We start from the raw sequence: 26,897 nt of genomic DNA, 5'->3' as shown, positions 1-26,897 counted from the left end.
CAAAAATGCAGGTGTGCATAAATATAGGGATTGGGAATTCAATGTAATGGTTTTTAGTCATCCCAGAGTTCTTTTTCTGGGTATAGCTAGTTCAGTTCATTACTGCTCCATTAGAAATGATTTGGTTGATCTCGTTGCTGAGGATGGCCTGATCCATCAGAACTGGTCATCATCTAGTATTGTTGTAGAAGTATATAATGATCTCCTGGTCCTGCTCATTTCACTCAGCATCAGTTCGTGTAAGTCTCTCCAGGCCTTTCTGAAATCATCCTGTTGGTCATTTCTTACAGAACAGTAATATTCCATAATTTTCATATACCACAATTTATTCAGCCATTCTCCAACTGATGGACATCCATTCAGTTTCCAGTTTCTAGCCACTACAAAAAGGGCTGCCACAAACATTCGTGCACATACAGGTCCCTTTCCCTTCTTTATAATCTCTTTGGGATATAATCCCAGTAGTAACACTAGATGGCTTTAATTCTTGACGAGACTCCAAGAACCATGCCCCCACTTTTTCCTTATGGGGAAGTACACCATAGTGTGTACTACTCGTACACCAGCAAACAACCAGGGAGGGCTGCTGAAACCATTAACTTTGGAGACACATGTTACCGTGACTCCGGGCTGTGCTGGTGATGGTCCTGGCTTCCATGTTGCCCGCTAAATGAATCGGGCAACTTTTACTAACAGTGGTCTTACGCACCTGACAGGAGAAACTGCTGAGGCAAGATCCATGACCGTCAGCCCGCCTCTGAGTCCCGTGGTCACCGAGCTGCAACTGGAAACTCTCAGGGACTGCGGGCATTTTACAAAATATTCCGAATGTTGGGTAGCAGCTCTTCAATAATGGAATCCGTAAGTGGCTTTGTAAGGTACCAAAGTGAGCCCCGCGGCATTAAATATACATGGCGCTAAGTAGTAAATACATTTCCAGCATATAAAACCACCTATCTGGGCATGGATGGGACTCTTAAAAAGCCACACTCAGATGCGCTCTCAGATTGCTTTCTCCGGGGCCAAATGACTTAAAACAAACATATCGTTGGCACTTTAACAAATAGAGTTTATTTACTGAGACTGTTTTCTTCCTATGACGCAAAACCCCAAGTGACCCGGTATGGTTTTGAATGTCTGAGCCTGAACATTTACAGCGCTGAAGTGGCTTGTTATTCCGTGGGCTAATGTAGCTTAGGATATGGATCATCTGTTTTATGGAGCTCTCAGCTCCCTGTTTATGCCCAGTGATGCTCTGGCGTTGCTCTCCGCTGAGGGGTAGACAGGCCAGAGGACATTTGTTGAAGGTCAAAGGCACATTGTGCACGCAAGCCTAAGAAAAGCAGCCAAGTGCTGGTATTAGGAAAATAGGCTCTAAGCACAAAGAACTCCACAAAGGGAAAGCTGCATTTATAGCTCTGAGGATTTATTCATGTCTTGTGCTCTCCAGTGAAATATACAATCAGAAATTTATGTATTCTAATTCTGTCCTTGCTGCCTGCTATGACTTTTAAAATCATTTTTATTTTTCCAAATGGGCAAAGTCCAATTTTCATTTCTTTATTAAATAGAAAAGTATCTGGGTTGTAATTGAGCTCTACAAATTTTAGTTAATTTTGAAAGAACAATTTGACATCTGGATTAGATCTCAAGGGCTGTGTGTGTGTGTGTGTGTGTGTGTGTGTGTATTAAACCAAACCTTTGATTTCATCTCTGAGAAATTCCCTCTGCAAATAAATATCAGATAGGCCCCTCTGTGTGGTTTATAGTCTTGAAGAGCTGCCTACAGGCACTGAAAGCTTATACCACTTGTAGTCACACATCTAGCCAGTATCAAAGGCAGCACATAAACCCAGTGGTTTACTTTGTCCTCAGATCTCTATTCATTCAGCCATTCTACTTGTGGTCCCAAGTGAAAAAAGGAAAGGACAAGGAGCCGGGTACTTTCAACACTGCTGGCGACCATCGCTCTTTCTTAGAACCATGGAAGACTGGCACTGACCCTCTTGCCTGAGACATTCACCAAGAAAGTGAGGTTCCCACAACCTGGAATCCTAGCTATTGAGCTATAAGGGGCTTTAAGGGTCATTAAATCCAATGCTCTAATTTTACAAATGAAGAAATAGAAAGAGGTGAAGACTAAGAGATCATAGAATGTATGAAGAACAGGATCAAGATTCGAAACTCAGATCCCCAGAGTATGAGCTTAGAATTTTTCCCCCAGTACTAACTGCCTTCTTGGATAACATCTTTCTGGGTTTCTGTGCATTTCAATACATATTAGGGAACTTGTTACCCACAAGTCACACTTGTGACACTTTTGGAAGTGTCAGCAAACAAAATTCCGAATCTGGGTAATATCTAAAAAATTGACAAGTTTTTTTTTTCTTTTAGGGAGCTTTTAACAAACACTGTTCTCACCTATTGAGAAAAGGCTACTAATCTTAATATTGCTTAACGATCTGTGATTGATCAGGATAACTTTTTCTCCTTGGAATATAGAACCATAATACCCTCCCTTCCATTCCTTATTAGACAGTTTCACAAAGGACAGGGATTCCCTCCTCCCCCCTCAATCAATCATTCAAAACCTGATTTAATTTAATTCAATGCAATATGCATTTTTAGATGTCTACTATGTGCTAGGAGAAAAACATTTCCCAGCCACCAAGAATTTATTAAACACCTACTATATACCAGGCACTGTGCTAAAGGTTATTATTTCATGTCATATGCTGATGATAATAAGGAAAGAGTTCTCATTTGTGAAGCCCTATACAAATCATATTTTATTTGACCCTCACAAAAATCCTATAAGGTAGTTAATATTATTAACCCCATCTGACAGATGAAGACACTGAAGCAAGAAGAAGTTAACTTGTCCAGGGTCATAGATTAGAAATGTCTGAGGCAGAATTCAAACTCAAGACCAGCATGCTATATTCTGTATGTGTAGTTATAGAGTATGTTGGCTAGAAAGCCTGCCCGGAAGGAAGGAATACCTGGGTCCAAGTTCCATCTCTGACTGTGTGAATTTGGGCAAGTTGTTCAACTTTCCCATATCCCAAAGTGACCCCCAAAGCATTTAATAAATGCTTGTTGAATTAAATTCATTTGAATGAGAGCATGATTATTTTTGGCCTAAGCTATTCATACCTTATAAGTGTTGGGCAGGAAGTAATCTCCATTGATAGATGTCATTTCCTTATTGGGAGTTCCTTATGGGAACATTTTAGTAATATTTAGCTTCCCTGGTAATCTCTTTAATTAGGTCTGGTTTTGCTTTCTCTAAAATCATGATACCTTTACCTCTGCCTATTTTACTTTAGCTAAAACATATTAGCTTCTCTTCCAGTCCTGTATTTTAATTCTGTGTCTTTCTGTTTCAAATGTGTCTCTTATAAATAACATTGTTGGATTCTGGTTTTTAATCTATTCTGCTATCCACTTCCATTTTAAGATTGAGTTCATCCCATTCACATTCAGTTATAATTATTGTGTATTTCTTTCCATCCCATTTTCCTCTCTTCCTCTCTTTCTTTTTTCCTGTCCTCTCTTCAAAAGGATATTTTGCTTCTAACCACTGACTCCTTTAATCCACCCTCTCTTTTATTATTTCTTTTTTCTTTTATCCCCTTTTTCTAGTTCCCATATTGAGTAAGTTACAATTATATAACAATTGGATATATTTTTCCCTCTTTTAACTTTTTCCAACGAGAATAAAGTTCAAATATTTCCCATCACCCCCTCATTTTCCTCTCTATTGTAAAAGCTCCTCCTTGAATTCCTTTTTTAATATGAGAACAACTTCTCCATTATACTTTTCCCTTCCCACTTCTTCCAATGCATCCCTTTTTCTTACGTCTTCATATTTTTTGAGATCATTCCAACATAATTTATACACACCTATGTCCTCTATTTATGTAGACTCTTTTAAACTGCCCTAATAATGATAGTCTTTTCAGTTACATGCATTAGCTTTCTATATAGGAATGTAAGCAGTATGACTTTATTGAGTCCTTCATGATTACTCTTTCATATTTGCCTTTTTATACTTTTCTTGAGTATTGTGTTTGACTGTCAAATTTTCTATTCAGCTCAGTTTTTCCCCCTGAAAGTCTTCTATTTAATTAAATATCAGCTTTCCCCTGGAAAGATTACATTCAAGTTTGCTGGGTAGATAATTCTTGGTCATAATCTTAGCTCCTTTGTTTTCCAGTATATTATAGTCCAGATTCTCTACCCCTTTAACTTAGAAGCTGCTAAATCTGTGATCCTGATTATAGCTCCACAATATTCTAATTGTTTCTGGTCACTTGAAGTTCTTTTCTTTTTAATCTGAGAACTCTGAAATTTGGCTATAATATTTCTGGGAATTCTAATTTTGGGATATTTTTCTGAAAGTGGTTGATGACTTCTTTAAACTTCTATCTTACCCTCTAAATCTAAGATATCAGGGCAGTTTTCTCGATAATATATTGAAATTTGATGTCTATGCTCTTTTTCTGACCATGACTTTCAGGCAGTCCAATAATTCTTAAATTATCTTTCCTCAATCTATTTTCTAGGTCAGATGTTTTTCTGATGAGATATTTCACATTTTCTTCTATTTTTTTCATTCTTTAGACTTTATTGTTTCCTGATGTTTCTGGGAATCAATTGGTTTCTACTTGCTCAATTCTAATTTTTAAGGAATTATTTTCTTCAGTGAGATTCTGTATCTCTTTTTCATTCTTTAGACTTTATTATTTCCTGATGTTTCATGGAACCACTTAGTTTCTTCTTGCTCAATTATAATTTTTAAGGAATTATTTTCTTCAGTGAGATTCTGTGCTTCTTTTTTCCATTTAGCCAATTCTACTTTTTAAGGAGTTCTTTTCTTCAATGAATTTTTGTACCTCCTTTTCCATTTGACCCACTCCTATATTTTCCACAAGAATATTAGGAGAGTCTTTAATTTAAAAAAAAGTCTAGGTAATTAACATCACCAAGTATTACTCTGCTCTGACAAATTTTCAAAAATTTCTCTCCTTTTAATATTTTCATTTCCCTAGTTACATATAAAACATTTTTTCATTTGTTTTTAAACTTTGAGTTCCAGATCCTCTCCCTTCCTCCTCCTAGATGTTGCAAAAGAAAACATAGATTCTCCCCCCCCCAAAAAAAAAAGTCAAGAAAAAGTATGCTTCACCCTTTAGGAGAGGGGGTGAGGGGAAGGAGGGAAAAATTTGGAGATTTTGCAAGGGTCAATGTTGAAAAGTTACCCATTCATACCCACTATCGTCATTGTCATTAACATAACAAATATGTGTCAATGACAAGATCTGAACCCAGAATTTCTTGGCTCCAAAGTCAGAACTATATTCACTATTCCACACTGGCCTAGTTCTTTTTCTTTTTCTTATTATTATTTTGTGGTTCTTGAAGACAAGGACTATTCAGTTATGGGGGGGGGGCTTTAATCTGTGCCAATGACGATATTATCCCCACCCATAAAGTTTCAGATCATTAGAGAAATTGAAAATAAACTTTTTTTGAATCCCACATTTATAAAGTCCATGTTAATTACATATTGTATGGTGATGGTTCCATGAGATTGAAACTGGAGTTTCTCTTAAATCTTCACTGAGTGGATGGTCTATACTCTTAAAGTTGAAATAAACATTTAATGAGTCTCTGTTAGCATAAAAATTTTAAACTGCCACCTCCCACATGAAACTCTTCCTAGTCTCTTCAGCTCTCCCAAATTATCCTTTCACGTGTACATATTGTTTCCTCTTGATAGAATTTGTAGCCTCCTGGAATCCAGAGATTTTCTCATTTTTGTCTTTGAAGCCTCAATTCCTTGCATAGCATCTGAAATATAAGTGCTTAATAAATACTTATTGACTACATCAGCATTATCTCACCCATGAAGCCTTCCTTGATACTTTGAAGTGCTAATGCCCTCCCTCTCTCGGCTTCCTGGTATTTATGCTATATCTATCTATATCTATACATATGTATATCTGTCTCTCTCTCTCTCTGGATATAGATAGATAGATATAGGTAGATATCTATCTATATAGATATCTATAAATGTCTATGTATATCTATCTATCTATAGATGTCGAGAGAGAGAGAGAGAGAGAGAGAGAGAGAGAGAGAGAAATGAATTTCCTTGAAAACAGGACTATCCTCTAGCCTAGTCACTGGCACATACCAGCTGCTTAATAAAAAATTATTGATTGTTTCTCGGGAACAGAGCTAGCTACCTTTTTTGTTCTATCCCTATTTGCTAGTCTAGTCTAGTGTATACAGTAGGAAGTCACAGGAACTTGGAAACAGAAGTCCAATCCCCAAACAAAAGGAATGACTACTTTTGCACACCCAATGAGTAGGTGTTCAGATTTCTCAAAGGACCTTCAAGAAGGACACTAAATCTCAGAGCAGCCGCCACTCCCCTTGGTCTGCACGAGGTCTAAAGTGGCTTTCTGAGGTTTATGCTCATCGGTCTGGGATATGTGGCCAGAATATGGCCAAGTGGCACGGGTCTGATCGCTGCTTCTCAGGGAAAGACAGCTGCCATGTCCCTCCGAGTCTCCTCCTCTTTGGGCAAGACATGCCCGGTTCCTTCAGCCTAGCTGGTGGTTGACCAGAGCTGGAAGTCACCCTTTGCCATATGAGTTTAAATCTTGAGATGTGCGGAAATAGCCTTAGAATTGGTACCAAGCATGTATCTTCCCATAGTCCTTGGCCAGGGACCTTCCCCTCGTACTGTGGATTATTACTGATCACACTGCCTGTTCTACCAGTACCCACACCCACAAACTTTCCTGTCATTGGGACACCCAAAGCTCACTGGTTTTAAACTCCACGTTTGTAAAGTACACACTGTGTTACAGTGCTGGCTTCAGACACACACACACTCATACACACACTCACACACACAGAGACACACACTCAGACACACACACACTCATACACACAATCACACATACACACCACTCACACACACATTCACACAGAGACACACTCAGACACACACACACACTCATACACACACAGACACACTCACATACACATACATTCATACAGACACACACACACACACATTCACACACACACACTCACACACAGCTTAATGAACAGCAGAAACAATCTGGGTTTGAGCCTCGAGCTCGCCATTTTCTGAGAGGCCGGGCACAAGAAAACCATGGACTTCTTTGCTTGCGCATCTGTTTATTGGTTTGAAAGCCCTGGTTTTCAGCAGCACCGGGCATGGGCCGCTCCACCCTCCCTGTGGGCCCTAGCACAGCTTGCTGAGTTCCGTGGCAGTACAGCCCGTCCGGCAGCAGAAGGTGGCCAGGTCTGCCATGTCCGCCCGCCTCTTCCGTTGCCCGGTGCCCATTACTTGGTGCTTCTGGGTGGGGATTTCGCCAGCAGGGGACTGGGCGGAGAAGAGACTGTGATCCACGAGGTCATAGGAAGCTCCATTTTCGTTTGGCGCCTCAAAGTGCTTTTCCCCTTCCCCTGTGTGAGAGTAAAAGAAAAACCATGCACTTATAGGACTGGATTAGAGATGGAGTCAGGGCAAATCCGAGACGGTTTCCTATTAGGAAGAGGTGAGTTCAAATCCTGCCTCTGACATTTACTAGCTGTGTTACTAACTCTATCTTAACAGTCACTTCCCTCATCTGTAAAATGGGAGTAAGGAGCCCCCTCTCTTCCTGTCAAGGTGCCGCCGGCGGGAGCTCCCGTGATCGGGTCTGCTGGAAGCCCTCCTTCTGCAGGGGCTCTCGCTCCCTTCCCAGAGGACCCTCCCCCACTCTGGAGATACATCATCTTTTCCACACCGTGTCCTTCGTGTGAAGGCGAGGCCATTTCCTGTGGAACCCCGGCCACTTAGTGCTTGAAGCACAGGGAGAGGTTAAGAACTGCCTGCTGACTGATCCTTGGCTGGGCTGGGAGACAGCCACAGGATGATCCCCACGGGGGAACTGAGGCCCCAATGAATAGGGGTCCAAGGTAAGCCTCGAGCCTTTTCTCCAAGCCCCCTAAGGGAGGGGGACCCAGATCCGACCATTACAGCCTAGACAGCTGTGATTTTCAGGAAGTTTTCCTGATCCCAAATCCAGATCTCACTGCTTCTGGCTGCTCCGGGGGCTTGGGTTGAGCCCGGTGGCCAGGAAGCTGTGGAGTCCAAGCCTCCTCCAAAGGGAATGAGTGCACCCACACGTGGGCATCCCAAGGCCCACCTGCCACATCAGGGTAGCCCCCACTCTAAGGCAGCCCTCCTTGGGGGCAGCCGGGACCCCTGCTCTGGGCTGACTTCTGTCTGAGCCCTCATGGCCCATCCCTTCCAGGCGGCTCGACATGCCCAGCCTTAGGGCATGGCTCCCAAGGCCTTTTCCTCTGGCCAGCCTTCCCAGACCATCTACACCACAGCAGGCCCCCCTTATCTCACCGTCTTCCAGGGCGTAGTGCAGGTCCCTCTTCCAGCGAGAGCTGCCACAGGTATAGACGATAGCCCTGATGAAATCTCGCCCGCAGACCTTCAGGACCTCCTTGCCTCTCACCCCCGAGATGGCCACCAGGGCTGACAGGAAGAAGAGAGCCCAGACGGAGACCTTCATGTTGCTGATGGCTGGAGGGGAATCTACAAGGGGCACGGGCAAGGGCAGTGGACAGGCGGGTTTGAGGGGATGCTGGTCCCCGAGGCTCATTTATAGTGAGGGACTCCCCTTGCTAGTGGGTGGATGCTCACCACACAATGTTTGTTGAGCACACATCGGGCGGCTAATGGATTTTATGGCTCTAAGTTTAGGCCACCAGTAAATGCCATTCTTTCTTAGTGTCAAGTGCTTCCGCTTGAGGTCTCCGGGGAGGATCCTGGCTACCGCAGCTGGTGGGACTAGAGATCAGTCACTTCCGAAGTGCATTAAACAAGGCCACTTTACAAGCCCAGGTCACTCTGCCTGCCTGACACCTGAAAAGGGCTCGTCCCAACCCAAGCAAAGGGAGAAAGAGAAAAATAGGGGGAAATAGAGGGAAAAAAATCAAACTTCCCCTTTCAGAGGAAGAAACTCTAGAGTTCTATGTCCCAGAAGCCAGGAGGCTCAACTCACAAGGACTTAGGGACTTGGAGTCAATTGGAAATCACAACTTTACCCTCAACTGAGAAAACAAATTTTCCTGACTAGGTCAAAATTCTTCCAGGATTCCCTTCAGCACAGAGGGTCAGGTCAGCCAACTGTGTGAAACATCTCTCAGTCTCTCCAACAGAAACAGTTTCTCCAGAGATGTCTTTATACATATTGTGGTTCCATTCCAAGTCTAGAAGAACAAGTTTCCTCTGGCCCCTTTTCAATGTGGGCACCTACAACTCATCCCGCAATGAAATGAACAGGCTTTGTTCCAAAGGACAAAAAACAAAGTTTCTGACACAAGGGCTTAGGGGCTCCCAGAAAGAAAGAAGCACAGGAGATTGATTGGAATCGGTCCCTCAAAGATCAGATGAGGTCTCTGGGCTGAAGCCTGAAAGACCAAGGCTGGGTCTGCAGAGCCTGGGACATTGAACCATCTGCCTCACTTTAAGGGGCCTCCCAGTTCTGCAGCAAAGCATTTGGTCTGACTGGATTCAGTTCACAGGAGAGGAGCCCCTGGCCTCCTAGGAAAAGGGTTAGTCTTTCCTTTCTTACACTCTTTGGCTCATTAAAATCCAACATGGCACCCCAGGTTTGAACTTCCTTCTAAGTTTTAAGCTCTGATATAGAGGGTCCCCAAAAGGGAGGAGGACAAGAAAGGCACTCTGTGGCCAAGCCTTTGATTTTATGAGCCAGTAGCTGATCCATACAGATAGGAGGGATAAATAATGCCATGAGTCTGGAGGTGAAAATCAGGGGAGGGGATGCTGGAATTCAGTACATTCTCTTACAAGCAGCTAAGTGGGGCAGTGGGGAGAGCCCCACTCTCTGCTTACCACTGTTCTTAGCAACATTTTCCCTTTTCTCCTTTTACCCTTGGCTTAGCCTACTCTAGGTCTCTTTTTGTGATCATTTAAGCCATAACTATTGGACATCCTCAAATTCAGGGGTTCATATATAAAATATGTTGTTTTATATTTTGTACCCCCAGTTCTTGGCATATAGCAGACACACAGAGGGTGAATGCTAAATTAAAATGGATTCTATTCCTAGAGGTTCTGATTCTGTTTAAAAATCACGTGAACACTTGGCCTGCTGCAGTTTTTATAATTCTGCGGCAAAAATTCTCAAAGATCATAATAATCTAACTTATGGAGGGTTTTAATCTGCACCAGTGGAGATAGTACACACCCAGTTTGAAGCCCAGCTTCAGAAACTTACCAGCTGTGAGGCCGTAGACAAGCTATTTAACCTTATGTTTGCCTCAATTTCCACAAATGTAAAATGGGAATAATATCTTTTTTGCAAGGTTGTTTTGAGCATCAAATACTTCCTCTTATTCTTCCCTCCTTTACCTGTTCCTGTTTGGTATCCAGTCTAGAAGTCAGTCCTAATGCTGGTCAGATTGGTAAGATTTTATTTTGATTTGTACAAGAGGACACTTGCCAGAGAGCATCATTTAGCCAGGCAGCTGAAATCTTTGCCACTACATACTGTGGCCAGTTCCACATATCAGTTGAGTTCCCACAAGTCTACTTTCCTTTGGCACAGGGCCTGTCTCCCAGCCACATTTCCAATTGTGATAGCTGTGATTCTCCTACACAAAATATCCAATTCCTAAAGGATGGAGCATGGCCAACCTATAAGGTTTGTTATAAGTGATTGCCTCTGAGAAGACTCCCCACCGATTCCAATGCTTATTTAAGGGTGCCACAGAAAGGCAGCAAAATCCAACGCCTTGTGCAAAAATTTCTCCCGGTGAGTGATGCTCTCTTGGCCATGAGCATCATGGGAAATGAAGTCCCAAAGACTTCTTCCTCACCCATCCCCACTACAGTATATACTTCTACCATTATGCCTTTAGGAGGGACTGCTAGAGATATAAGGAAATGGACCAGTACAGTTAGACCAGAGTATTCCTTCTTGGGCAAAGTGATCATAATTATTGAGAAATATAAAGGTCCAGAACAATCAAGTACATACAAAATACAATAAAACTTCTCCAGACGAGGGACCAAATGTATCAAACTTTTATTCATTTATCAGCAGATTCATGGAAAAACCGGCTTTTAGGATAATACAACAGAGAATCAAATCATCACCCACATTTTTTAAGAGATTTTTTAAAAATGCCTTATCCTAACAAAGCTCAAAAGCTACTTTTTTGTCAGTGGTCCGTTTGTTTAAAAGATGAGTCCAAAATTATCAAAGAATGCTAATAATTATTTGAGGCTGAAATAACTAAGCACAATGGGAGATAGCAACAGCTCTCAAGCTGCACTGAGTCTATGTTCATGGAACCCAGCATTTCAGAGAATTTACTGAGTCACCGGTGCCCAATCTTTTCATCTCCACTTCAACAGAATAAAAAGCAATGCTGTTTGCAGAAGCTCCCATGAACCTTACACATGAACCCCAAACACTGCTGTCCCTGTTCTGCTGGCCTAGGCTCATATAGGGGCCCAGGATGCTCAGGTCTTTAGAGAGGTTAGTTTGTGAGGTCCTAAACCTGCCACATCCTGGATAATTCCTGGAAAACTGTGTCAATTCCAGCACTCCCTTTAATAAGGAACTAACCAAGTTGTGCCCAAATATCCTCTGAATCACCCTCAAAATGAACCTAACTTCACAGGGGTTCTCCAGTTCAATACTGGTTGCATTGGATTTATTCTGAGCAGCTCTCTTTGCAAATCCAAGTCTGGATTCTCAAGCCTGAGAAGGCTGAGGAGAAGCCCCAAATCGTCTCTGTTCTAGATGAGTTACAAAGTAGGATTATGAGACCACTAGCTCAGAATCTGCTCATCTGACATGTTCTGGAATAGCCTCTGTCAAGTAATCAGGGCAACTTGTGAAAAGCTACTGCCACATAATCTAACCAAGAGTTACAGCTTAATATAGCCATGGCGAAAACTCCCATCCCTAGTAAGTGGAGAAATCAAGTGCCCAAACTATTTATTCTTAATGATTCAGAAAGAAACCTAATTCATAAGCACTTTGGAAAATAATCAGAGTTTTGTAAACACCAGATGAAGAATTACTCTTCATTCAGAGCCCTTGGGACTTTTTTTTGGCCTTGTTAATACATAGTAAAGCCTGGAATCTAAAGATAATTGTCAAGTTATGTTATTAAAGCCAGAGTATTTTTCTTATAATTTGGGTTGTAGCTACACCAGTTAAATGATAGGCAATTTCAGCTATCATTGTCTGGGGTTTTATATAATCAGTTTAAATCACATATAAAATATACCAATAACCCTTTCATTTGATTTATCCTAAAATTGATTGTAAAGTAAAAATAGAGATAATATTCTGCCTAACCAAAATCAAAGAGTCAATCTAAAATATAGAAAATGACTGATGTTTGATATCAAAATCCTTTATTAAAAAGGATCAGCATCAACAAATTACTAAACACTGTATGCCTCAGGTCCAAGCAAAAGGTTAATGGCATCCTCCTAGAAAGAGAAAAAGAAAGCGCACAATTACAAAGCTAGAAAAATCCAAGGGAAGTTGTTTCTAAAACATCATTCACAGGTAATGGAGTAGTGTTAAATATAAATTATTAACCAATAAAAATGAAAAATGTCAACTAGCCAGTAAGTTTTTTCAATCTATTCACTTGATTTAATTTAATCTAAATAAATGTTCACTTTCTTTCCTATAAATGTCCCTTTTAATGATATTTGCTAAATAATTTTACAAGAATTTCTCTGTATGTGAAATTTGGTGTTCATGCCATTGAGCTAGTCATAACCTTCACAGCTTTTTCATTTGTAAAACGATCAGGGAAGGAGGAGGAGTAAATAAATTACATCTACACATGCCACAAAGTCCCTTTCTAGCTCCAAAGCTCTATAATTCTAATAATTTATAAGACATTATACTGAGATGCTAACTGCTTAGGTAAATTAAATAATTTTATGCAAATTTAATTATGTTTAAAAAAAAACTATTTATAGATTCCCCTTATCTCCCAGCTGCTAGTTCTTCCCCTTCCCAAATCATCTTGTATGTAAAATATATATACAGTTTTATATATTCTACATGAACACATTATAACAGAAAGGAAGCTTCTTGAAGACAAGAAATGTTTCATTTTTGTCCTTCTGTTCTTAGTGTCTCTACACAGTGCTTACCACATGGTAACCACCTGATACATGCTTGACTGGAAAAAAAAAATGCTACTATATTATCAAGGGCAGGTCAATGTGGCAGTGGAAAGAGCCAGGACTGGAGTTACACTGACCCATTTTCCTGAGACACTTCCTAGCTCTGTGACTGAGCAAGTCCTTTAGCCCCAATTGCCTCACAAGAGAAAAAAAAAATAAATTTTAAAATCAGGTCATTTAAAAAACTGTGACACCCAAGGAAATCTGGAATCTGATTTTACCTCACTAATCCCAAGTAATAAAATCTAACTAAAAATAATGTTTGAGGAAATAATTTATTTTTGAAATCTTAGCAATGCAGGAGACTTTTCAAAGTCTTTAATAAGGAAATGTTGTTCAGTCTTTCCATCCTGTCTGACTCTTTGTAACCCAATTTGGGATTTTCTTGGTAGATACTGGAGTGGTTGGCAATATCCTTTAGCTCTTTTTACAGATGAGGAAACTGAGGTAAACAGGATGAAGAGCCCAGAGTCACACAACCAGTCAGTGTCTGAGGCTGGATTTGAATTCAGTTCTTCCTGCCTCCAGGCCCTGCACCACCTTGTTGCTCCTAATAAAGATTAAGCTAAGAGACCAGGGATCCTTTCCCTCTAGTTGGGCAACAGTGAAGAGAAAGATGGAGCTCAAAGAGACCATTATCCATCCTGCCCAGTGATTGTCTGGAAAGCCTTTGAATGAATCCTGACATGCCTCTAGACACTCATCAATAAATAAGCCAATTTGTAGTGGTGGTGGGGAGACAGAAAACATCCTCAAGATGAACTTTCTGCTGAGAACCTGAAGTCATAGGTCAGAGTCAGCGCCTGATTCTGGGTCAGTCCTACCCGGCCAGTGTCCACGTAAGACGGCATGTCCTTCAGGTCATACACGATCACTTGCCCTTCGCTATCTCCAATTAAAATACAATCGGTGTTTTTAGCAAACAGGACAGTTGTAAATTTCACTCCTGGGATAGCCAAATTCACAATAATAGGATCCAAACTGTAATTTTTAAAAAAGCATTAATTAATTAACTTATATACTCACTGTAGCATGTATTTATTCACACCAGCTCCTGTTCCTGGGATACCTCCCTCTTGACGCTCCCCTCGCCCATTCCCACCCTTCAATGTCTCATTGACATTCAGCCTTATTTCTGATATTCCCGACTAGAAGGGCCTTCTTCTTCACCTGATCATACAGGTCTTTATCCTTAATATGCATACATGTTAAATTTCATATTCTATTTACCGATGGACAGGCTTTTTCCCACCCCCACAAACTCTTAAGATTCTTCAGGGCAGGGCCTATGTCTTCTCCAAATAGCCTTTAGAATGCACAGAGCTGGGGCCAATGAGTTATGGGAATGAAGAACGTATTTCCTAGAATGTATAATTTTAGGTAGACTTCCTTTCCATAATTCATTAGGATCTTTGCCAAAGGCCTCAAAGGAAACAAAGTTTGAGTTTGTTGTCCTGTCATTACCCTTGCCATTTCATCCCTCTATCATGTCCTGGTATACTTTCCCAACTCTCCCTAATCTTTAGTCTGTCCCAAAGACCCCATGGCAGTGTTTCACCTGATTCTACTGTCCCTCAAGTGTCCCAGGTTTGGAAATGATCCCCCCCACACCCTCCAAAGTAAAGCAAAATAGCCATAGTCTTGGTGTACAAGCTGGAAAAACTGTTGCTCTGTCTTTATGGACTTTTGTCAGCAATGTTATATCTCTACTTTTTAATGTTCTGTCCAGATTTGCCATAGCTTTCGTTCCAAGGAGCAAATATATTTTAACTTCATGGCTGAGTCACCATCTATAATGATCTCTGAGCCCAAGAGTATAAAATCTGACACTGAGCCCATTTCATCTCTATTTGCCAGGAAACGAAGGCACCAGTTGCCAAGATCTTAATTTTTTGAGGTTAAGCTTCAAGCCAGCTTTTATGCCATCTTCTTTCGTGCTTATCCAGAGATTTCTTCATTCTTTTTCACTTCTGGGATCAGAGTGGCATCTTCGGCCTATCGGAGATTGTTGATTTTTCTCCTGGCAGCCTTAATCCTGGCTTTGGATTTGCCTCGCCTGGCATCTCCCATTTAGTATTCTGCATATAAGTTAAATAAAAAGATGAAAATACGCAGTCTTGTCATGCTTCTTTTGCAGTCTTATCCCAATTGGTCATTCCATGTTTGGTTCCAATCATTATTTCTTGGCCCTCACATAGGTTCCTCAGGAGACAAGTAACATGATTTAGTACTCCGTCTCTTTAGAAACTTGCCACATTTTGTTGTGAACCTCAAAGTCAAAGGCTTTAATGTATTCAAAGAAACAGAAATAAATATTTTGTTCTGGAACTCCTTCGCTTTCTTCATAATCCAACAAATATTAAAAATCTGCTCTCTGGTTCCTCATTCTTCAAAAACCTGCCTGCTCTTCTGGTTCTTCTCAGACTATATATCTGCAATCGAAAGCCTAGCTTTCAGAATTTTAAGCAGAACCTTGCTGATGTGAAAAATGAGTGCAATTATGTAATCTAGACATTCCTTGGCTTTGTCCTTTTGGGGGATTGGGATATCAAGTGATATTTTCTAAACTGGGGGTCACCATTCCAAATTTGCTGGCAAATTGAGTAGAGTACTTAAATAGCATCGAGGATTTTAAATGGCTCAACTAGAATTTCATCTCCTCTACAAATCTTAGTTGGCAGTGCTTCCTAGATCCCATCTGACTTCCTTCTGCAGGATGGCTGGCTCTAGATCAGGAACCGCACCATCGGGGTTGGCTAGCAATGTTAAGATCTTGTTGGATAGTTCTTTTGTGTATTCTTGCCTTCCACCTCCTAAACATATTCAGAACGTAACTTCAAAAGTAATGGTTCAAACACCCAAGAGTCTTTTTCAGAAAATTGTTCCACGGTCCTAAGGGATTTTATTAGTCCAGAAAACATCCCCAAATCAAGAGCAACAGTCACTTACGTACTGCAGTGGAGGTCCCAGATCTCTACTCTATGCTCGTTTGCTGCTGCAAAAATGTAGGCTGACTTTGGAGACCAAGCAACATCGTAAATCACGTGCGTGGTGCTATAAAAACTCAAATATGGCTTAAAGGTGTCCTGTTTCCAGAGAATCACACCCCAGTCTGCGGAGCAGCTTAGGAATACATCATGGCAGAACGGGTTCCATGCTATCCTGTACACGGGAGCCTAGAAATGAAATAAATGCAGTCCAGTACCAAGACAGGAAGTCCCCAACTTACATAAGCCCCTGCAAATAGTCATCTAGGAACAGCCATTGGTCATGGAAGGGGGAGGAAGGAAAAGAGGACGGAAGGGAGCAGGCTTTTTGAACCAAAAGAGCCTCAGATCCTGACCTAAAAGCCTTGTGAGAAGCATCCTGGCTTTACTTGAAACAAGGATCATTTGGGGCTGCATGGTTGTCAAAGCACCAAGGGCTAGGCCTGGAGCAGGGTGGGAAGTGTTGGGGACCCTACAGCCTGAGCAAAGGCCCACATGGGTATTTAGGAATTGTCCTGTGACTGAACTAGAGGAGAAACAAGTCCTGCTTGGTCACTGCCCTTCCTTCAGTGAATGACCATGGGCTGGGCAGGTGAGGGACAGACCGAACCAGTCCTCATCCCCATCCCTGACCCTGCCAGCACAGGGCTCGAAAGAAGCGAGGAACCATAGAAAACCGTGAGAGGGCAGGCACAGGAACTAGCAAAAATAAACTGGCATTTCTCGGCTCTTCGTGGAGCAAGGAAGAAATGTCTGTAGACGGACACGTGAGAGAAGCAGGAGGTCAGTCTGGGTCAGCAGACTTTATACTGAGAAGCGAGGTCATGTCCAGCCTCCCTCCTCTGTACCTTCCACATCAGACCCCAAAGGGACTTCCAGAAGAGGAGCCTGGGGGATCTGGCCCCTGGTCAAGACTGTGGTCGTTCACTTGGGTAAAGTCTGCAGATGGTGCACAGACTAATCAAAATAAACTCAGTGGGTTCAGTTCTAATAAGAACTTCTGAATCTTGCCTGATATTCAAGGACCTTCCCAATCTGGCACCATTAAAATTTGGGTATTATCATTCCCTGTTCTTCTTGTACTTTCTTCTGCAGATAAATTGGACATTTCCTGATCCCTCCAGAATTCCTGCATTTTGACAGTTCTGGGCTTTCTTAGGTCTTACATTTTGCCCTTTTTCTTGAGTCTAGAATGGCCAACTGGAATGCTCGCTCTTCTATGTAGGCTACCTGGATCGTCTTCCCAGTGGGCAGCAATCACTTGTCTTTGATCTTCCACTGCACTTAGATTTGTAGTTTTATACCATTTATTAAATATCAAAATATCACAAAATAGTGCTATAGTTAGCTATTTATGTCTTATCTTTCTTAAGGGACAGGAGCACATCATACCTAAACTTTGCATTTCCTCTAATATCTGGCACACAAGAACTACTTAACAAATGTTAGTTCTATTATTTTATAATGATTTAATGTTCAGGGAAAGACAGGCTGTTAAGACTGGAATAACAAGAGCTTTAATAACATCCTTTCCCATTATGCTGGTGCCTAGTAGAGGAACAGCTAGAGAAAATGAGAAAATCTCTGCTGCTTCCTTGGGGACCTCCTATTCCCTACAAGAGGTCTTCATCTGTTCTTCCACCAAGATCTCAGGTTCCATATACACAGGGTAGCCCATATCTAGTTTTCTTCTGAAATGAGGAAGATTCATCCTTCCATCAATGGTATCCACTAACCTACCACTGGCATCCATATGTAATGCTGTCTCTCCCAACAAGATGTAAATTAATATAATTACAAAAATAGAGATTGCCCAGATTAACAGATGAGAAAATAAATTACTTAAATAATCCCATTTTAGAAAAAGAAATTGGACAAGCTATTAACGAACTCCCTAAGAAAAAATCTCTGGGGCCAGATGGATTTACAAGTGAATTCTACCAAACTTTTAAATTACAATACTATATAAACGATTTGGAAAAATCAGAGGAAGAAGGAATCTCACCAAATTCCTTTTATGATATAATGCTGATACATATACCAGGAAGGGCCAAAAAAGAGAAAGAAAATTATAGACCAAGTTCCCCAATGGAAATCAATGCAAAAATCTTAAATAAAATATTAGCAAAGAGATATACAAATTTATCACCAGGATAATACACTATGAGCAAGTAGGATTTATACCAGGACTGAAGGGCTGGTTCAAAATCAGGAAAACCATCAGCATATTTGACCATATCAGTAATCAAACTAACAGAAATCATATGATTACTCTCAATAGATGCAGAAAAAGTATTTGAGACAACACCCATTTCTATTAAAATCACTAAAGAGCATAGGAATAAATGGAGTTTTTTCTAAAATGATAATTAGCATTTAGTTAAAACCATCAGCACACATTATAGGTAATGGGGATAAACTAGAAGCATTCCCAATAATATCAGATATGAAACAAGGGTGCCACTGTCACCACTATTATTCAACATTGTATGAGAAGTATTAGCTTTAGCTAGAGAAGAAAAAGAAATTAAAGGAATTAAAGAAGTTAATAAGGAAACAAAATTATCACTTTTTGTAGATATGTTGATATACTTAGAGAATCCTAGAGAATTAACTAAAAAACTACTAGAAACAATTAACAACTTTAGTAAAGTTGCAGAATATAAAATAAACCCACATAAAACATTTCTATATGTTACCAAAAAGTATTTAGCAGCAAGATTTAGAAAGAGAAATTACATTGAAAATAACTGTAGTTAATATAAAATATTTGGTTGTCTACCTGCCAGGACAAAGCCAGGAACTATATGAACATAAAGTTAGATCCAAACAATTGGAAAAATACCAAGTGCTCATGGGTAGGCTAAGCTAATATAATAAAAATGACAATTCTAAGTTAATCTACCTATTCAGTGCTATATAGTCAAGAAATTACTTTATAGCGCTAAAAAAAATAATAACAAAATTCATCTGAAAGAACAAAGGGGACAAGAATTTCAAGGAAATTAATGAAAAAATGCAAAGGAAGTTTGCCTAGCTAAATCAGACATAAAGTTATTTATAAAGCAGTGGTCAAAACCATTTTGTCCTAAGAAATAAAGTAGTGGATCTGTGGAATAAATTAGGCTCGCAAGACATAATAATCAAAGACTATAGTAATCTAGTGTTTGACAAACCCAAAGACTCCAGCTTCTGGGATAAGAACTCACTATTTGAAAAAAAATTGCTGGGAAAACTAGAAAATAATATGGCAGAAACTAGGCATTGACCAACATTGACCTATATAGCGAGATAAAGGTCAAAATGAGTTAATGATTTAAACATAAAGGCTGATACAATAAGCAAATTAGAAGAACAAAGGATCGTTTATCCCTCAGATCTGTGAAGAAGAAAGGAATTTATGGCCAAAAAAAAGAACTTATGTTTTTAGTTTTCAAAATACTTTCAAAGATGTGAACATTATGAAATGTAAAATGGATAATACTGATTACATTAAATTAAAAGTTTATGTATAAGTAAAACCAATGCAACTAAGATTAGAAGGGAAGCAGAAAGTGGGATAATTTTTATAGCCAATGTTTCTGATAAAAGCCTCATTTCTAAAATATATAGAGAACTGAGGCAAAATTGGTAAGAATACAAGCCATTACCCAATTGATAAATGGTCAAAGAATACGACCAGACAATTTTCAAAGAAATTAAAACCACTTCTATTCATATGAAAAATACTCCAAATCACTATTGATTAGAGAAATGCAAATTAACACAACTTTGAGATACAATGTCACACCTCTCAGATTGGCTAAGATGACAGAAAAAAATACAGATGAATGTTGGAGGGGGGGTGGGGAAGCTGGGACACTAATACATTATTGGTAGAGTTGTGAAATGATCCAACCATTCTGGAGAGCAATCTGGAACTATGACCAAAGGACTATCAAACTGTTCATATCCTTTGATCCAGAAGTGTCTCTACAGGGTCTGTATCCAATGAGATCATAAAAAAAGGAAAAGGATGCCCAGCAGCAAAAAATGTTTGTATCAGCTGTATTTGTAGTTGCAAGAAACTAGAAACCATGGCTTCCCATCAGTTGGAGAATGGCTGAATAAATTATGGTATATGAATGTTATGGAATATAATTGTTCTATGAGAAATAATTGGCAGGATGATTTCAGAGAGTCCTGAAGAACTGATGCTGAGTGAGGTGAGTAGAATCAAGAGATCATTGTACAAGGCAACAAGAAGATTATGTGATTTTTTAACATGAGGTTATTCAGGTCAATTCCATAGGCTTGTAATGGAAAGAGCCAGCCATGTCTAAAAAGAGGACTACAGAGACTAAATGTCTCCTTTTCATCTTTTTGTTGTTGCTATTGTTGCTTTGCTTCTTTTTTTTTCCTTTCTTGTGTTTTTTCTCATTTTGAGCTGACTTTTCTTGCACAACAGGACAAATGTGGAAATATGTATTGAACTGCACATGTTTAATTTATATTGGATTATTTGCTGTCAATGGGAGAGAAGGAAAAAATTTGCAACACAAGATTTTTCAAGAGGGAATGTTGAAAACCATCTTTGTGAGTATTTTGAAAACTAAAAAGCTATTTTATCTTAAGAAAAGAAACTCACCAACTTGAAACCCTTTAATAATATTCTTAACGGAACCCATTCTTATTTAAAGAATTTCAAGTTTGACATTGTCTGACTTTGTCACTTTGCAAAATGTAATTATCTTGTGACATTTCACAAAAATTGGTGAGAATAAAATGGTAAACTGTCAGTTGGGAAATCATGGTTTGAAGACCTATGGAAAAAAGGAGAAAATTCTAAGACCTCAATCTTTGTGATATATATGTTATAAAAAATTCAAAATTTCTGTAATTTTCTAGAGTAAATCAACTTCTTTCTTCAATAACTCTAGATGTGATTATTTAAGATATGTTATAATAACAATAAGGGGCAGAGCCCAGGGTTATTCTGAGGTAACTAGAAGGTTGTCAAGCTTGGTAAGGATGATGTGGGGAAATCTGCTAGCTCAGAAGAATGAGACACACAGATTGTCACCCATGGGTGTCTCTTAGGTTTATAAGGTGGTCATCAAAGGGATGGGTGAGCAGGAAAGGGGACAGATCATCCAGCTAGTCTATGTGCCCCCCAGCCCCAAAACCATGCCAAGATGGCTAAAGTCAGCCCCTGTGCACTGGGAGGAGCCCCTGGGGCAGATTTCCAGGGGCACAAGGTCTCCAAGTGTTTCCCAAGAGATGGCCATGGCTGGTGGACATGAGCAGAACATCTAGAATAGGGAGAGAAAAAGCAACCAGGGGCCCAAGAGCTCAAATGGAGGCTGACCAGGGGTCAGCCCTGGTGCAGGCCCTAAAGCCGCCTCCCAAAGAAGGGTGGGAGAGGCTTCCTGTCAGATGGCTGGTTAGAAATCTCCGCCATTTTCAGACTGATAGAATTCCACTCACCTTGTGACCTCTATAGGTTTCCAGGTACTGTTCATTATATGAACAAGAGCATTTGTGAATGAAACCTTCTTCTGTTCCGGCCAGATAGATATTTGTGTCCTACAGGGAGAGAGTAAAACAACAGATCTATCAGTGGCACGTTATCCTTGAGCCCTGACCACCACAGCCCAAGTCGACCAGTAGAAATTCCCCAATTCACCGGTATTCAAGGAATTACGTAGCTATTGTCTTCATCAATGGAGGCTGGCCCTAACCCCTCTCTAACTTCACAGTAACCTGTGAAAGTTACTGGATACAGCCTTCAAATTCAGTCCAAATGTCAGTGAATCTCTCTGAACTTGGCAAGGCTCTAGCAAAATTGAATGCAAAACACATGGATGTGTAGAATGTGTATGAGGCAATGAGAGTACCATAGCAACATGAAATGTCCCCTGCCCTCAAGAAGCTTACCCTCGGCCATAAGAGGCAGGTCCTAGAGCCTCTGTAACTCAGAAAGACCTTGCTCTTCTCTATCCTCATCTTCAAGAACCCAGAGTCATGGTTGTGAGATACGTTCAATGTCCATATGTAAAAGACTGTTGCAAGTCTTTTAAAAATATGTATTTTTAGATAACCTAGAGTCATCTTTACATTTTAATGGAAGAAACTGATAATACTGTTAAAAACATTTTCTGTTCAATCAGCATGAAAAAAATCAGCATGAACTTATGTATATTAGCATCCATGACACTCATCAACACTTAGCCCTCTAAATCTCTTTTCCTACTTGGGTTTGTTTTTTACATAGAGGTAGCCATTGGAAATATGCGATTTCCTTAAAAAAAAAAAAAGTCTCCATATTGAGCATTACTTAAGACAATATCTCATTCAATTGGACAGCCTGCCTTCTCTGTAGCTACCCTCCAATCACTGGGCACATTATTTGTTTCGAGTTCTTTGATAATGTAGATAGTACAATTAGAAGCATCTTAGTGCAGAGGGTTCATTTTCTGCTTCTTCCAAATGATTTCCTGGGGCTCCAGCTCTAACAAGGGGATTAACTGGTTAAAAGACATGGCTTTCATGACTCTGGCTGCATGTGACCCCTTATAAAAAGGGTTCAAATGGAAGCTAGAAGCCTCAGTTTTAAAAAGAGAAAAGAAAGAAAGAAAGAAAAAAGAGAGAGAGAGAGAGAGAAAGGAGGGAGGGAGGGAGGAAGGGAGGAAGGAAGGAAGGAAGGAAGGAAGGAAGGATGGAAAAGAAAGAAAGAAAGAGAAAAAAGGAAGGAAGGAAGGAAAATAAAGAAAAAAGGAAGGAAGGAAGAAGGAAAGAAAAGAAAGAAGAAAAGAAAAAAGAAAGAAAAAGAAAAAGAGGGTATGTGGAGTATTAAACTAGACAATAAATCACAAAAAGGGGACAAATATGCACTTTGCTACTGATCCAAATCAGGTCTGAATTAGTAGCAGAGGGAAAAAAAAAACCGTCATCCCTAGATACTACTGATAGCCCTATTAAATCAACTCTTGGTTTCCTAGCTATTGATGGATACAGCTCAACCCATTCAAGTGTGACTTCCCAGATGAGAACAGTAAAATTTTAATATAGCAGTCTATTCTTAAAATAGACAGACATCTATGTAATGTAAATATTTGTTCTTAGTGAACATACTTAGATACAAATAAAAGCTAGAAATGGTCCAACCAATATGGGTGGGTATTGCAGACATTGCACTGATTTATCGTAATAATTCCAATTATACACACATATTTTGAAATCCCTAAACATAAAATATCCTAAGATCATGTTTAATTAAATTAAAAAGAAGATAAAATATATGCAACTCAGATTGCTAATTTTCTAGTAAGAGCATTCTCTTCTTAGAAAAGCATATATTGAAGACATTTTATATTCATTCATAGAAAGTGGATTTTCCCTGATACCAAAAAGATTTTTTCAGGACATTAGGAAATCTGTGATTTCATCTTAGTGGTAACTCTTCCACACCTTAGAAAACAATTTCCTGAATTGCTGTGACCAGCTCTAGTCATCTGCTAACTTGGCTCTATTAGACTGTAGGTTGACCCCTGAAAAGGGATTTAAACCTCTCAGTATTGTGGGGTCTTTCTAAGACTAGAAAAATAGGATCATTATGAGGATCACAGATCAAGAGTTGGAAGGACTTCAGAGACTATCTAGCCCAACCCCCTCATTGTACAGAAGAGCAAACCAAGACTCAAGGAATACTTGTTCAAGGAGGGAAAACCAGGATAGTTGAAAATGAGTTGGAGAGAAAAGATTCACTCTCATTGGGCACATCTTCAGAGAAAGAGATCCAGAGGCACAGAGAGACAGAGAGGGGGGGCTAAGCCATTCATTATCTACTCCCTTAACTTGTCTCCAGCCAATACTCACCATGAATTTAGGAAGTTACTCTGATTTTTGTAGTCTTCCACTTTGGCTAAAATCTAGCCAATTACTATGGTATAAGTTTGTTGGTACAAAGCATGGTAAGGCTGTTAAAGACTGCAGATACCAATACGAGGAAGGAGATTGTGGAATCTTTCTTTTATTACTCGGATAGGTACATCCTTTCCTCACAACGAAGAGAAAGGGAAGGTGGGGAGCATATCTGGGTCCTTGGGGACTGTATCCACCTGAGCCAGTCAATGATTTTGTGAATTATGAGACCAAAATAGCCATTGGCATACATATTCTTTCATTCTTCAAATAATTTCATATTTAACTGCAAACTTCTAATAAAAATGGATCGAGGAATCCTACCTTGGGGTGAAAAGAAAAGCACATTCCAGGAGCCTGCCGAGATATTAAAGCTTCGCCCTTCTTGTCTCTCTCATTTTGCCTTCTTTGTCTATCACTTGCTGTTCTCCTCAATTTCATCAAATCTTTGAAAAAAATAAAATGAAGAAAGCAGATCAAAAGAACAATATTTAAATAATGACACTAAGTAGCAACAACACTCAAGTTAAAGATAATCTTAGGTTAAATTAAGAGGAAAATAGGTTCCAGGAATAGTTCCACTTTACTCTGCCCATGCTGGACCTCATCTGGGCTACTGTGTTCAATTAAGGGAGGAATGGTTTAATAATGGACTGGAGAACCCAGAGGTGGTGATCAGGATGTTGTGAAGGATCTTGACATGAATGAAGGGTCATGACATGAGAGGATCTATTGAAGAAACTACCTATGGGAAGTCTAGAGAAGAAAAGACTTAACCAGGATGTGAGAGCTGTCTAAGTACTGGAAGGGTTGACATGGAGTAAAGAGATGGTTTCTCCAGGGAGCAGAATCAGGAATGAGGGAAGTACAGAGAAGTGATTCTCCACTCAACAATCCTAGCCATGTAATGGGCTGCCTGGGGAGGTAGGGGGGAGGCTCCCTTCCTTGGAGAGCTCCAAGCAGAGGACGAACACTGGCTTGTTGGAATGACTATAGTAACGATTCATTTTATGTCTGGGTTAGCCCACGTGACCCAAAGTCTCTCCCGGTAACAATTCTGAAACAATTCTAGGAATACTTTGTTCACATAAAGCTCCGTGCTTTTCTGCTCTTTTCAATGAATCAACCAATAAATAAAATACCAAAAAGTGTACAGCTACACATGAGGAAAGTCATAAACAGCATTTTGGGTGGTTGCTTAGCTTAGTTTCTAGGAAGTATGCTCAAGTGGTTTGTGTATTTATGTTTATATGTTACAATCCAATAATAAAAATGTAAAAAAAATCCAGAAAATGGCAGTTACTATGTGAAGGGCTGAAATATCACACCTATGCTTAGAACACACCAACATACAATTATCATTTTTAACGAGCGGCTAAGTTAAAATGACAGTAGTAAATTTCAATGAACCACATCTGGGTACTTTATAAAAGAGATCTCAGTACCAATTACAGTCATTTTGAGCTCAGTTTACAGACTAGTAATTTTGAGCTTAGTCAATGTAAAAACAATGAAATTCCTTTTACCATGACAAATCAGTCCTTTCTGTATCATCCACTTGGAAATTTTTCCATCAGCCCCTATGGTAACAAGTATTTCTCTTTTTTCTTCACCTGCCACAGTTCCTTTGTCCTGCTCTACCCATTGGACTTGCCAAATTGGTCCAATATGCTTATGAACAGATTCACTAAAAGAAAAGATCAGATATGAGTTATAAACCCTAGAAGACATGTGGTTAGTGCAACAATCTGGAGAATAATATCGCACTTTAATTATGAAGTAGCATTTTGGAGAAAAATATTGTGAAGGTTAGGAATACTGATTACTTTGCGACATCTGTCTCAGATCCTATTTCTTTTTTATTTTAGCTTTTTTATTTATAAGATTTACAATACACATGGGTAATTTTTCAGCATCAACCCTTGCAAAACCTTCTGTTCCAACTTTTTCCCTCCTTCCCCCCACCCCCTCCCCAGATGGCAGGTAGACCAATACATGCTAAATATGTTAAAGTATATGTTAAATACAATATATTTATATATATATATATTTATACAGTTATCAGATCCTATTTCCTTACTTTATTTAGCTTCTATTTTGATGTGGACAAAATACAGGGAGCCATGATTTTATCAGAAGCTATGGGGCAAGAGGTCTCCTTCTACTAAGGCAAATTGCAATCCTTGCTTATTAGGTCTTCATGGGTCACTATGGCCATTTTTTAAAGAAATCATCGCTTGGTAGCTAGTTGGGGTATTTTTTGGGGGGGGGAAATATGATAAGTTTCTCTGAGTTTAATTAATTGACTTAATCTCATCCTAAAAGATCACTCTACTTCTGAGGTCCCTTCCTCCTTAGAGGCAGCCATGTTTACACCTGCATTTCTCTCTTGAGCATAGCTTTTGACTCTGTAGCCTTTTTCTGTATTATTCCCTACTTTTGTCCCTTCTCTTGATGCCGTTTTAGCTCCCTTTTATATATTGTGTTCCCCCTTTGGAACATAAACACTTTGAGGAAAGGAGATGTCTTTTTCCTTTCCTTGATTTGGGTTTCCAGCCTTTTGCAATATGCCTAGATCATAATAAATGCTTATTCCTTGCTAAATACTGAAATTTAATTAATTACCATGACATTTAAAATAAACAATAACTTTCCACAAAAAACAATCAAACAAATGCACAAAAGAAGGGATAAAATTCAGCCTCAATCACCCA

At 39.7% G+C, this 26,897-nt stretch overlaps 2 protein-coding genes across 5 annotated transcripts in view; both read right to left on the bottom strand.

Moving 5' to 3' along the window:
- Nucleotides 1–7,236: 7,236 nt before the first annotated feature.
- INSL5 (insulin like 5) lies at nt 7,237–8,634 on the bottom strand. The gene is made up of 2 exons (XM_031968397.1): nt 8,426–8,634; nt 7,237–7,512 (listed from the first exon to the last, which is right to left on the bottom strand). The coding sequence occupies exons 1-2, from the start codon at nt 8,613–8,615 to the stop codon at nt 7,289–7,291; spliced, it is 414 nt and encodes a 137-aa protein (XP_031824257.1). The 5' UTR covers nt 8,616–8,634; the 3' UTR covers nt 7,237–7,288.
- Nucleotides 8,635–11,125: 2,491 nt separating this feature from the next.
- Nucleotides 11,126–26,897, bottom strand: part of WDR78 (WD repeat domain 78) — a 71,890-nt gene continuing 56,118 nt past the window's right edge. For 2 of the 4 annotated variants that reach the window (XM_031968919.1, XM_031968917.1), the window contains exons 12-17: nt 25,710–25,870; nt 24,508–24,629; nt 21,748–21,846; nt 16,244–16,470; nt 14,119–14,275; nt 11,127–12,580 (exon numbers count right to left, since the gene is read on the bottom strand). In XM_031968919.1, the coding sequence (XP_031824779.1) occupies nt 12,533–12,580; nt 14,119–14,275; nt 16,244–16,470; nt 21,748–21,846; nt 24,508–24,629; nt 25,710–25,870 (814 nt within the window). In that variant the 3' untranslated portion in view covers nt 11,127–12,532. Of the gene's footprint in view, nt 12,581–14,118; nt 14,276–16,243; nt 16,471–21,747; nt 21,847–24,507; nt 24,630–25,709; nt 25,871–26,897 lie in introns of those variants that run through there. The other 2 variants (XM_031968918.1, XM_031968920.1) reach the window with 2 other exon arrangements.

The sequence above is a fragment of the Sarcophilus harrisii genome, chromosome 4, assembly GCF_902635505.1.
Source record: "Sarcophilus harrisii chromosome 4, mSarHar1.11, whole genome shotgun sequence".
Lineage (NCBI taxonomy): Eukaryota > Metazoa > Chordata > Mammalia > Dasyuromorphia > Dasyuridae > Sarcophilus > Sarcophilus harrisii.
Note: the sequence above shows the minus strand (reverse complement) of the source record. Positions and strands in the feature narration are given on the sequence as shown.